The sequence below is a fragment of the Equus asinus genome, chromosome 16 (assembly GCF_041296235.1).
Source record: "Equus asinus isolate D_3611 breed Donkey chromosome 16, EquAss-T2T_v2, whole genome shotgun sequence".
Taxonomy (NCBI): Eukaryota; Metazoa; Chordata; class Mammalia; order Perissodactyla; family Equidae; genus Equus; species Equus asinus.
The window spans coordinates 29,484,510-29,497,620 of NC_091805.1; the positions used below are offsets into that span (position 1 = coordinate 29,484,510).

The 13,111-nt window shown below is 48.0% G+C and overlaps 1 protein-coding gene across 1 annotated transcript in view; it reads right to left on the reverse strand.

The window, feature by feature from the left end:
• The window catches only part of ABCA4 (ATP binding cassette subfamily A member 4), a 135,561-nt gene that overhangs the window by 14,408 nt on the left and 108,042 nt on the right, over nucleotides 1-13,111 (reverse strand). Inside the window, exons 38-44 of the mRNA XM_070486367.1 lie at nucleotides 10,323-10,438; nucleotides 8,823-8,970; nucleotides 5,892-6,015; nucleotides 5,405-5,534; nucleotides 2,286-2,406; nucleotides 1,782-1,844; nucleotides 606-712 (exon numbers count right to left, since the gene is read on the reverse strand). Of these exons, the coding sequence (XP_070342468.1) occupies nucleotides 606-712; nucleotides 1,782-1,844; nucleotides 2,286-2,406; nucleotides 5,405-5,534; nucleotides 5,892-6,015; nucleotides 8,823-8,970; nucleotides 10,323-10,438 (809 nt within the window). The remainder of the gene's footprint in view (nucleotides 1-605; nucleotides 713-1,781; nucleotides 1,845-2,285; nucleotides 2,407-5,404; nucleotides 5,535-5,891; nucleotides 6,016-8,822; nucleotides 8,971-10,322; nucleotides 10,439-13,111) is intronic.

Below are 13,111 nucleotides of genomic sequence, written 5' to 3' on the forward strand. Positions count from 1 at the left end.
GTTTTCCTTTTATAAAGGTTCCTTGGCCTAGCAAAGCCAAGCATCAGCACAGAGATAGTCAATGCAGATTAAGGTCCTCAAGGGCCCTTGAAGCAAGCCCTATCTAGAAACTTGACCCAGAGAAACGATGCTTCAACACACGGGTTCTTAACCCGTGACCCAGGGGTCCTTCCATAAACCATAAATGTGTTTCAGGGCTCAGTAAATGCCCTGAAACTCTTTGCCAAAATGTGTGGAGTGGGGTAATAGTGGGCAATGGTGTATTTTTATAGGAAGAAGTTCAAGTGTTCATCAGATACTCAAAGGAGTCCATGAGCCCCCCAAAAGTAAGAACCACTGTCTTAGTGCTTCCCAGAACTTTCCAAGAATCCATGTTAACAGAGGAATCTCTTAACAATCACAATTCAATTCAACTTTCCAGAGGGTCTCTGTCTTGGACTTTTTGGACCATGCTTGCTGGGAGGTCTACTCTTCAGCACAGATCTTTCACGCTCTCAGAGTCACCCTCAGACACAGGGTCTGATCCTCAGTCTCCCTATGCTGGGATGGGGACATGGCCCAAAACTTTCAGAGATATCCTGAGACAGGATGAGCAAGACACTCACCTCTTGCCTGCTACAGTGGCATCACCTGAGGTCACTGTAGTGTCCCCAGTGAGCATCTTGAATGTGGTTGTTTTCCCAGCTCCATTCACTCCCAGGAGGCCAAAGCACTGTGGGAGAACACACAGAATTGGCCTCACCCTAGGGCCCAAGAAGGTCCGGAGTGTCAGGCCCAGGGCAAATGCGTGGGTTGGGGGTAGGCATTTTAGACCTGTGCTGCCATTACAGAGGCCACTAGCTAGCCACATGTGGTGTACAGTAGCAGAATATGCCACCCTAAAATATGCCACTTTGCCATACGGATGATTTTGAGGTGAAGGCAATTGAGAAGAAGCAGGTACAAAAAGTTCTCTACCCCCTCCCCCAATTCGCCTCAAAGCAGGACATAAACTTACAAGGTGTTCCCTTCCCCTCTATACAAGGAAGGACAGGAGCGAATCAGTGGAGACAACTCTAGACCCTTATCAGCCTGGAGGCGGCACCAGAGGAATCTACATAACAAACTTTAATAACTAGCCTTTATTCACATTAGTCCCCCAGATATTTGCCTTCCCACAATTTCCCACCCTAGAAACTCAAAGTCCCTTTCCTTTGTCTTGTCACTTCTCTAAAAATGCATTGTCCCTTTGCTAGGATGCTGTCTAAGCCCAAGTTCTAACCACCCCTTTGAGTCATTCCTCTCCCCTGTGTACGTGTGATGTGCATGCTAACACACTTCTCTTTGTTTTTCTCTTCTTAATCTGTTTCTGTCAGTTTGATTTACAGAGCCCCAGCCAGAGAACCTAGGAGGGGAGTAGGAAAGAGAATTTTTCCTCCACTACAGTGGCTGCTGAGCACTTGAAACATGTCAAGTCTGAATCGACATGTGCTGTAAGTGTAAAGCACACCCTGGATTTTGAAGAACAACAACAACAAAAGGAATGTAAAATATCTCATTAATAATGTTTTATATGAATTACGTGTTGAAGCGATAATATTTCAGATATATTGGATAAAATAAATGATTAAGATTAATTTCACCTGGTTTTGCTTTTTTCCTGGGGCTACTGAAATATTTAAAATGACTATAGTGGCTTGTGTTTTACTTCTATTGGGTAGCTCTGCTTCCGAGGGGAGAAGAGACGTGCACAGGAGCTGATTTTCTGAAGCCCTTTTGCGTGGGGTCTGCAGAGTACCCACCTCTCCAGGGCGGACTCCCACACACAGTCTGTCCACTGCTGGGATGGAGGTGCCTGAGTAAATCTGCAAGACCCAGAGAAACTGGACTGAGGACTGAGAGAGGGCTAGAGCAGGGAGGGCAAGAGAGCAAAGGACGGTTTAGGCGAAAACTGCCAACATGAGGAGGTTACATATGGACACGGGTGTTCAGAAGGGTGCTATGAGCACTGAGAAATCTCAGAGCTGACCCGCTGTGCAGAAAAGGAATGGAGAAAGGCTATTGGTGCTCAGTTGGAGTGGCTCTTGCTGAGCCCATCTGTACCCAAGACGAATGCTGGGGAAAATGCATAGGAATTAGATGTTCTTGGAAGACAAGTTACGAGACAGAGATGACAACTCCACATAAAATTAGAAAAATGAGTTGCTTGCATAGGCATATTGCTTATTCTACAGAAGGCAAATTACAACGTCATGCCATCTCTGGGTCCAACTGGCACCTCCAAAGGAACACACCTCTTCCCTTACCTTGGTTAGTTCATTTAGCCGTAAGATATCAGTTTTATTTCCTCCACTAATAATTCTTTGTCTCTCTTCAGCTACATCATCATCTTCATCTACAATGGGCTCCTTAGAGGGTTCGCCAATCCTAGAGGAAGTAAAGGGGACAGGATTGGGCTGGTGTACAGCGTCCTTGACACTGTCCTTTTCATCTTACTTTCTTCCCATTTCCTCACCTTTCCCCCAGTCTGGCCTTCCACCCCCTATGGCTTGAATTCTCCAAAGGACTCCCACCAGGAGAAGCAATAGGCATTAGGCAGAGAGGGCAAGTGCTCACATCCAGAGTCAGCCCTGGGTTCTGTCCTGGCCTCCTCATATGTGACCTTGGGTGCGTCACTGAACCTCTCTAAACCTCACCTCCTTCCACCATAAGATAGGGAGGAGATGATAGTGTCTACCTCATAGGATTATGGTGAAGATGAACTTGGCATGGTGTCTGCACAGCATCAAGACTGAAAACCTGGTAGCTGTAATCATTACTAAAACACTTCATCCACAGTAAGCACTCAGTAAACGACAGTTACTAGCAACCAAGCTTCCTACTTCCTCCAGCCCATCAGGTCACCCCATGCCCCCAATCCTTTCATGGTTCTCCATCAGCTGTAGCTTAAAGCCCCAACCTCTCAGCTGGAATCCCAGAGCTGTGCAAAGGCCCCACCTCCCCTCTCCACCTGCTCTCTCACTTAGTTCTTGAACTAACTCCTCCACCAATCATTTGATCTACCCCTGGTCCCCAGCTCATGCTGGCCTTTCCCAACTCCCAGCCTCTGCAGGGATTTCCAGGCCCTCAATGTTCTCTTCTTCCTGCCTGCCAAAGGGAACCCTTCCCATCCTTAAAGACACAGCCTCTAAAACCTTCCCTGACCACCTTGGGCTACTGTCTTTCCTTCCTCCCTCACTGGTCACATCCAGTTCATCACCAAGTCTTGTCTAACAAAATTCTTACTATTTATCCAATCAACTTATTTTTCTCCATTTTCCAATGGCCCCACTCCTCTCCAGGTCACCATTGTCTCTTGCCTGGGGGCCAAAATGGGCTCTCATCTAGTCTCTCTGCTTCTAGCCCTGGCAGATCATGTCATTCCCCTGATTACAACACCTCAACATGGGGCCAGCCCTGTGGCCAAGTGGTTAAGTTCACCACCCCAGGGTTCACCGGTTCGGATCCTGGGGACAGACCTACACACTGCTCATCCAGCCATGCTGTGGCAGTGTCCCACATAGAGGAGCTAAAATGACCTACAACTAGGATATACGACTATGTACTGGGGCTTTGGGGAGAAAAAAAAAGGGAGATTGGCAACAGATGTTAGCTCAGGGCCAATCTTCCTCACCAAAAAGCATACTTTAAAACAAACAAACAAGAACACCCCAACACGGATGGACCCTGAGGGTGTTATGCTAAGTGAAATAAGTCAGACAGAGAAAGACAAATACCGTATGATTTCACTCATATGTGGAAGATAAACAAACAAGGAGAACAGATTACTGGTTACCAGAGGAGAAGGGGTGGAGGGAGGGTGAAAGGGGTAAAGGAACACATATGCATGGTAATGGATAAAAACTATTGGTGGTGAACACGATTCAGCCTATACAGAAACTGACATATAATAATGTACACCTGAAATTTACACAACGTTATAAGCCAATATGACCTCAATAAAACAAACAAAAATACAAAACAAAAAACACCCAATAGCTCCCTGCGGCCCTCACACTAAGTCCCAAGTCCTTGTCAAGGCGAGGCGGCATTTCATGACCAGGCTCTACCCACCTCTCTAGGCTCATCTCTAGTCCCCGTTCACCCTCACTTTTCACAGCCATCCTGAATTCCCTCCACGCAGGCCGTGTCCTCTACCAAGGGCCTCCTTTCTCCCTCCCTTCCCCTCTCTTTGCCTGGTTGCCTCTCAGTATGGGCATGGCTGCAAGCCTCTTGAAGCCAGAGATTGTGACATGCTTCTCTGGTCCTATTTTGGGCCTAATGCAGGTAGGACTCACTCGGTCGTGTTGACATCCGAGTTTGAAGCTAATAAGTCTGTTTTGGTAAAAAACTTTCTCCCCTCCCCGCCCCCAAAGCTGCAGAGGGGGACCTTCAAGGAAAGAGGGTCCCAAGGACCACAGTTCCTCACACCGTCTCCCATAACTAGAACTCCCTGGTCATGTGTTTTCTTCAAAGAGTGTTGACACCATCATCTCCTTCAATCCTCACAAGCCTGTGGGTAAGGAGGTGGATTTGCTTCCCATAACTCAATTCCCTGTGGATCAAAACCTAGAAACAAGCCCTTTGAATCTTTATTTACATGTGACCAGACTCAGCCTGAGAAGGTGAAAAGAGAAGAAACAAACCACTGTCCAAGAAAGCTTGTTATGAGTGCCCAGCGATTGGCAATTCATGGAAAAGGTCATTGGAAAAGGTCAACCTAGATTGCAGAGGGTCTGCCTTGTAGAAACCCCAGTGCCCACCTCAGAATGAGGCAGGGCAAGAGCCTGGGGAAGAATGGCCCGGCGGCTGGGGCCATGGCCACTGACCCAGCAGTAGAGGATACCTGGTCAAGAGTTAGGGTTGGTGGCTGGCTACTACCTCCTCCATCTCTGTGATCATTGCCCTTCCCCCTCCACAGTGCCCCTGGCTGCACTCACCTTGAACATCACCCCCATTTTACTCCCTTCCTTCTTGCCCTGCCCCTACTTTCAAATCTCTCATTAGCAAAGGGGCCTATTTATGAACGCATAAATCCATTTCCTAGAACTGAGGATACCCCTTCCCCATTGTCTTTTCTGATGCTCTCACCCAATTTAAAATGAGCATCTGTTAATTAAATGAGAGGGATGGAGTATTAGTGATTGAAATTAATAACATTGTATTTTAAATATTTTAGAGTTCAGATTCTTCACAAATTCTAACTTGCCTATTTTAATGTGCCTCTCCTTCTTGCATCATGCAGAGCAAGCCAGTCTTTGGGAACATAAAAACAATCATGGATGGGGCTCATGAGAAAAGAGGCAACCGCATGGATGTGAAGTCAAGTGCCTGGAGGGACACAGGAGCTGCCCTCGGCACCCTCAGGGCAGCGGCACGAACATACCATTGCGTGAGGAAGAAATGGTACTGGATGAGGAGGGTCAGGAGGAAGTACACCACCCCTTCTGCTGCCATGGCAACCAGGTTCTTCCCAATCAGGTCCCACTGGAACGGATTTGAAGAGTGCTGCTCACCTGGGGATGGAAGTCACCGGAAAAACGATAGGAATTAAGCCCACTTCAGCTGCCCGTGAAGACCTGGTTACTACACTAGGTCCAGCAAGGGTTTAAGTGAGCGCGAAACCCGAGTCTCATGTTAGCTCCTCAAATCAGAATAAGGAAGAGTCGAAGACCACCCTCCACCCCTCCTGTGGCTCCTTAGTCACGGAAACAGAGGCATCCTGATCCCTTCTCAGGGGCAGGACCATCCGAGACCAACCAGGTGCCCCCAGCCCCAGCCTTGGCTGCAGGTCTGATGTAGCCACTCCCGCTGCAGCCCTCCCAGCCTCAGAGGATCCAGGGTCACACTCCACAGCCTCGGCTGCCACGCACCAAATCGGGCATAGACGTCCGTCACGGCCTGGCTCAGTGCCAGGTCAATGAGGCCCCGACCCAGGCAGAAGTGGGGGAAGATAATGAGCAGCTTCCTCAGCACAGCATTGAAACTGAGCAGCGTCTGAAACACAGAAAAGCAGAATAGTCAGGAAGCCAACTCTGCCTGTCCCCTCCTGAGCAGGGTGGGGCCTGGATGCCCTGCCAGGGCAGGACCAGGGGGCCAGGGGAAGGCCTGCAGACAAAGGGGGCTAGCAGCCAGACTGGCCACAGGAAGGATTTGTCAAGCAGATATGGAAGTCTTGGAATACTCACAGGAGGTACCTCAAACTAGGTGGTATTTTCTAAACATTCACTATGTCCAGCACTGTAGACAACCGTGAGGAACTTCCAGGTTACTTTTCTTAAGAGCCTGGGTGACTTTGTGGGCAACAGCAGGAGTCTGGACAAGAGCAGCCCTCCTGCTGTCCGCTTGGGGGCTCTCACTGCAGACTCACTTGAAATCACACCGCAGCCCTCCAGGGCATTGGATGCCAGGAGATCAGCAGCTGCCGGGAGTGTGGCCTGGGCTCTCTTTCCTGGGGTGCAGCTGTGAGCTGTCACTGGGGACTGAGGCACTTTCACTGGTTCTGTCTTAGCCCAGCTTGTACCAAAGGGGAGAGGGGCCCTGAGCATCTCCGAGCTCTGCTTCTCAGCTCCTCCCAGGCAGCTATGTCTGTCTGCAGCTGTCGCCAGCAGAAAAGAGGGCTGGAGACTGTCTCTGGGGTCTGTGTTAAGTTGGGGGACTTATTTTCAGGCGGTCAGACTGTGCTTGCTGCCTTAGCCTCGGAGTGTTGGGCAGAGGCTCCCCCGAGAAGGCAGAGGGAAGCCAAGGGGTAAGGCTGCCCAGGCTCCAGGCTGGGCCATGGCTGCCTACTTATCTGGTCCATCCCTGCCTCACACCCTCCTCCTCTGCAGCCTCCACACCTTTGCTCACATGACCCCAGCTCTCTCTATCTACCCCTCCCCACATTTCCCCCCACTCTTCCCGGAAGGCTCTGTGCTCATTTGCCCCTGGGCCTCTGTGCCTGCAGCTTCTATTAACCATTGCTATTAGCAAGAAAGACTTCTCTTTCCCCTCTGCTCACCGGCAGCTTCTCGCCCTTCTTTAGAAAGCTGGCTTCAATACCTGCTTCTCTCATAAGCCTTTCCAGAGTCCCACAGCAAAATATCCTCTCCTCTCTCATAGTACTTACCACATTGCCATGGTTAATTGTTTTTACCTGCCTACTTTCTCCACTAGTCACTGGTCCTCAGAGTACCAGTACAGTATAAACCAGCACTGTGGTTTACGTCAGTTCCTAACTTGGTGTGCAGGTCATTTCTTGACTGGAACGGGAGTTCCTGGAGGGCAGGATGAGTGGGTCACTCTTGTTTATATCAATACACCCATCACTTGGTGCTCACCTAGTTGATCCCTCTTGACTGAGTAGGGACAGCAGCTACTGGGACCTGGGGAGCATCCCATGGGATACTGGGAATTTCTGCAGCATCTGTCTATCTAATAAGTTACGTGAAAGCAGTCAGTTTTTTGTAGGGAGGGAGGTGTACTCAGTAAATGTTGGCTAAATGAGTGCAGCCCACAGGAGGGAGGATGCTTTGAGTTGTTTAAACCTTACCATATAGTTATTCTGAAGTAACATACTCTCTTAAAACTTAGTGGGCTGTGAACCTGTAACAAAAACAACTCTGAAGAGCAGAGCAAAAATGCTCTGGCCATTGGAGGGTCTGTGTTCTCATCCATCTCTCTTCTGGGGTCTGACGTGACATGGCACATTGTTATCAGTCATGGGACAGATGGGGTTTTGTTTCTTGATTAGAGGCCACAGAAAGCCTGAGAAGATCTTGGAAAGAGTCACTCTCAGAAGGCCATGGGACTGGGGGTTAGTGTAGGTTTGCCTTGAGTCTTCCCAGAGAGGCAGGGGTGGGGACAGGGGCCACAGGACAGCAGTGCAGAGGCGCAGGCTGGTGCCCATGCTCTGAACCGCGAAGACATAATGAGGGAAGGAAAGGCTAGAGAGACCACTGAGGACACCTGGGTAAGCCTGCCAGTCCTTGGGAATGTTCCCAGGACAGCCGTGACCAGGGCTCAGACTAGCGGGCTGGGGGTGGGAGTGTGGAGCAAAGACAGCCCTGTAGCCATGGGATTGTTTCCAGGATTCAGCCTGGCCAGTTCTTCCTAGGTGAGAAGTCTAGGGGTTGTCAATGGGACAACTGGACTTTATAGCTCATAAAGATGAGTCATTCAACACCATAAATTCTAATCCTGTCCTCAGGATTAATTTCGATGTAGAATACTATACGTTAGTATGTTATAATTTGCTTAAGAAAGGATGTTAGTACGTCTTTGTTTATATGTCTTCAGAACACATGAGAAACTCAAGGGAGACATTGCCGCTGGAGAAGGGAACCAGGTGATTGGGAAATAGGAGTAGGAAGGAGACTTTTCATTGTATGCCTTTCTATTCCTTTTAAATTTTGAAATCACATGACTGCATTACCTACGTGTGTGTGTGTGTGTGTGTGTGTGTGTGTGTGTGTAGAAAACCTAACACCCAAAGTCCCCAAAGGAAAACTTCCTGAAAGAGCAATCAAATCTAAAAGCTTAGGATGATGAAAGGTCATTTACAGCTTGCAGAATGAGCTCAGAAAACCATGACACTCAGAGCACACAAATGAACAAGGAGAAGGAAGGAAAGAAGGAAGGAAGGAAGGGAGGCAGGGAGAAAGGATGAAGGAGAGAAAGAAAGAGGGAAAAGAGAGAGGAAGAAAAGAAGAGAGGGAGGGAGGAAGCAACATTTGTCTATGCACAAAGCTTGCCTGTGGCTCTGCCTGACCATCACATGCGCTCTAGCATCCTAGTAAACATGGAAGCCAATAAAGTCATCTCACCCGGTTATTCTCAAATAATTCCAGGATGAAGGTGATGGCACTGCTGTTGATGCCGATGAACAGATTAGCACAAGACAAGGCCACGTAGGCTGTGCTGGGGACATCAAACAGGAAGGATGCTGGATACATCATGGGAGTGACCGCCCATCTGTGTGAAATGACACAACTCACTGGGATGGAGTTCCAATTTCCATTCCATTTGCTGTACCCCTAGATATAATGCATTCCCCTCACATGTGAGGTGACATGTTTGAATGGGCGAGAGTCCAGAGGGACAAAAGAGATACTCCATCCCTTGGTCTTTGTTCCTCATCTTTTTATTATTATTTTTTTAAACTTCTTCTTTTGTGAGGTGGGGGGAGGGAAGGCGTGGTGAGGAAGATTGGCCCTGAGCCAACATCTGTTGCCAATCTTCCTCTTTCTGCTTGAGGAAGATGGTCCCTGAGCTAACATCCATGCCAGTCTTCCTCTACTTTATACATGGGATGCCGCCACAGCATGGCTTGATGAGCTGTGTGTAGGTCTGTTCCTAGGATCTGAACCTGTGAACCCTGGGCTGCTGAAGTGGAGCACACAAACTTTACCACTTCGCCACTGGGCTGGCCCCTGTTCCTCATCTTTGAATAGAGATAACAATGCCTGCCCTGACCACTTCATGGAGTTTTGTGACGAATAAATGAGATGGTAGCTGTGAAAATACTTTGAAAATTATAAAGCCTTACACAAGGCATAGGAGCATTTTGTACCCTGCAATGCTTCCCACTCCAGTCTAGAGGAGCAAAGCTGAGCTGAGATCCCAACAAACTCATCTTTGCAGTTCACTGGAGCTGACATGTCACGGTCATGCTGATACCTGAACTCCCTATTTCCAAGAGAGATGAATGGAGATCATTGCTCTGGCAAGACTCTACTGGCCCACGTAGGAAAGCCAGGGATTATTGACCGCATTTTACAGATGAGGAAACTGAGGCCCAGATGGGTGAATTTCTTGTCCACAGTTACATATATAGTAAGTGGTAGGCCTGGATAGAAAGTTGCATGCTTTGCTCTGTAATTCTACTGGATTTAATCCCTGTGTCATCCTCTGGCCCTGACTCAGGAGCAGCTTTTCAGCTGTAGTCTTCTACTATGTGCAAATAACTCTTGGCCAGTCCCGATGGAGACCCTGAGATGGGCAGATTGGCCACGGATGAATTGGAATCAGAGCTCGGTGAGGAAGTGGGGAGTGACGGATTCACTGACTTCAGTCAGGCCACAGTTTGAGTAGAAGAAGATTCAGGCCATGTGGCTGTCTCCACTGTCCCTCAGTGGACCAGGTCTCAGGAATACCTTCATGCGTGGAGTCAGAAAGAGAAGCCAGACAGATTCCTGTCCAGCAGCAGCAGACCCGCCGGGGGCTGGAGGCTAACTTGCCACCAGAACCCCATTTTCTGTCAGAAGAGCTTGCTCATCCCCAGGCTTCCCTTCTGGCAGCATCAGCTAATGGCCTAAACAACTCACCCGTACAGCATGAGCAGTGCAACAAGGGCAGGAAGATTGTTTGGAGATGTGTAGGCTTTCTTCTGAAACCCGATGAAGATACCCACCACCAGTGCAGCACTCACGGTGTAATTCATCTAGAAGAGAGGAGAGGAGGGCAAGGCACATAACCTCTCTGGGCCTATTTCATAATCTGTAAAACGAGGGCTGGACCAGCACTCATGGTCTGGGATTCTGATCCTATTTGTCCAAATGGTTTGCGGTTAGCAAACATGTGTTAAGCTGTTCCCAGACCTCCTACCCCTCCCACCCCCACCTCCCTGTGTAGGAAATCTTCATCCCCTATCTTCTGAAAGAAAGAATTATAAAATTCCACTGATCTCTCATTCTTTTTTTCTAATTGGTCACAAAGTCTTGTTGATTCTACTTTGTAAGCATGTCTCCAAAATTCAGAAAATCTTAAAGAAGAGTCCTTGGCCTCACAAAGCTTGAATAGATCATACTCTTTCATTGCTTTCTCGCCTCTCTTCCCTTCCTACATGGTTCAGTCCTAAAGCCATTAGGTCGGACAGGGACAGGTGGGCAGCCACGGTGGAGTTAGGGGAGGAGTCACAGTGGTTCTGAGCAGGATGAGAGCCCAAGAAGGGTGAGGAGGGTGTCCGCAGAGGACAGGCTTGTGTGGTGTGTTGGAGTCCCAGGGGGCTGAGGATGATGTCCCTACAGGGGACTGATTTGGTGAGGGGTATCAGAGCCAGAGCAGAATGAGGAGGACCTCCAGGTGGGGGACAGCTAGAGCAGGGAGAGGAGGGTGTCCACACAGGGGAGGGGATGGTGGCAGAGATGGGGGACTTATGACATATAGGTGTATTACTTAGGTAGACAAGTGAGTTGGGGGTATTAGAAGTCAGTATCTCATTCTCGGAGAAGGGAGTTACATATATGGAAAGACAGAAAAACAGGATGAGCCTGTGGTGTTGGATTGAAACTAAAGGTTTTAGTGAGCTCGTAGTGTTCAGTACATAGATAGATAGATATTGATGTAAATGTGTGCATATCTATGCCCATGTGTGTAGATATACAAAGAATCCTCTAGTTCTCTCCATTGAGTAGGCCTGGGACCATTGAGACCCCAGTGGCAGTGAATATAGCTAGCATCCAGATCTTGGTTTCTGAGCGTCATTTCCACTGAAAGGAACCAGGGCTTCTTGGGGAGGTGGTTGATTCCAGGGTAGGGCTGGGAGGAGGAGCACGATGAGCCGGAACATCTTTCTGTGCCAGAGAGTATGGAGGTGCTCAAGGAGGATGGTGCTCAAGTCAACAGAAGACAAAAGCCAGCTTGAAGGAGCTCCCACTGGTGAAACTGGGGATAATTTGAGCATCAAAGTAAATAAGGATAGTATCAGATTATAATCCACTGATTAACACAGGAACCATGACTCCATACAGGCATAAGTGGAAAGTTCGATAACAAACAGGAAATTTACATAGCTTCAAAGTACCTCTCTCCCAAATTTTTATTAGTTATAAAGAGGAAAAGAGGAACTCTACAGTGGAGAAGCTCGGCAGGCACCATCTTAATCAAGTGACCAAAGTGACCATCATCAGTAACAGGACAAATTGAGATCAGAAGCTACCTGATAGGATGCAGGGAGAAGAACAGACCATCCCTTGTGCTACTGCTGCCATAACCTGAGCTCATCATGAGAGGAATCCAAACTGAAGGACCTTCTGTAAAATAACTGGCCTGTGATCTCCAAGAGGGTCAAGGTCAGGAGTGTCAAGGAAAGACTGGGGACCATCCCAGGCTGAAGGAGACTGGAGAGACATGACAACTAAATGAAATGTGTGATTCTGAGCTGATCCTTTTCTATAACTTGGTGAAACCTGAGCGAATTCTGAGGATGAGACAGAGGTGATGCATCGTGCTGGTTCCCTGCTGTTGACTGTTTTGCCAAGGTTGTATGGGGCGTGTCCTCGTTTGTAGGACGGAAGGGCATCTTGTTGAGAAGTTACCTTCAAATGGCTTGGGAAAAAAAGCTTTGAACTATACTTGCAATGTTTCTCTAGGTTTATGATTGTTTCAAAATTTAAAAGAAAAGAAAAACAGATAATATATATAAAAAGGTAAGAATTTAAGACATCAGATATGTGCCAAGTGAAAGATACAGTGTTTGCTCATCCCTTCAACAATGACCCCTTAGCATGTGTTGTCTTTTTGCTACTGGCTAATGAGGGTGCTAAGCTCCATCCAACACCACAGATCATAGATCTGGGATTCCAGGCCAGCTTTAAAATTCTAGAGCATCGGGAAGCCTGACAGCATCATATTCACCATCTCCTAACTCTTCATTGGATCGCCAAGTGTCTACTTTGCTAGTATCACCTCCTACCCCAGACTCCCACTCTGTCCTTCTAGCCACGTATCTCTCCTTACGCTTAGAGATCTCTCTGTGTAGCTAGACACATGCATGGGTCAGCTTGAAGCGTAAATTCTATTCTTCATGTTTTAAAAAAAGGAGAATGAAAAAACCAGCACTTTAGCAGCTTTGCAGTACAGATGAGCCTAGCTCCTTTCATGTTAAAAGCACAGGCCAATGTGAGCATCCACAAGTGATGTTCTTATCCAAAGTGAGGCTTGTATGCTCTGACCTCCTCCCCATGTGTTTAGGAGTGTTTTTGTGTGTAGCTAGAAGAGAGAGGAAAGAATTTAGTTGCCACTGGTAATTTCTGGTTTTGTATTGTTAAGTGATAGCTGCTTAATAAGTTGAGTAAATAAAAGAAACCAGGGCCTCAGGAGCCCTAACATTGAC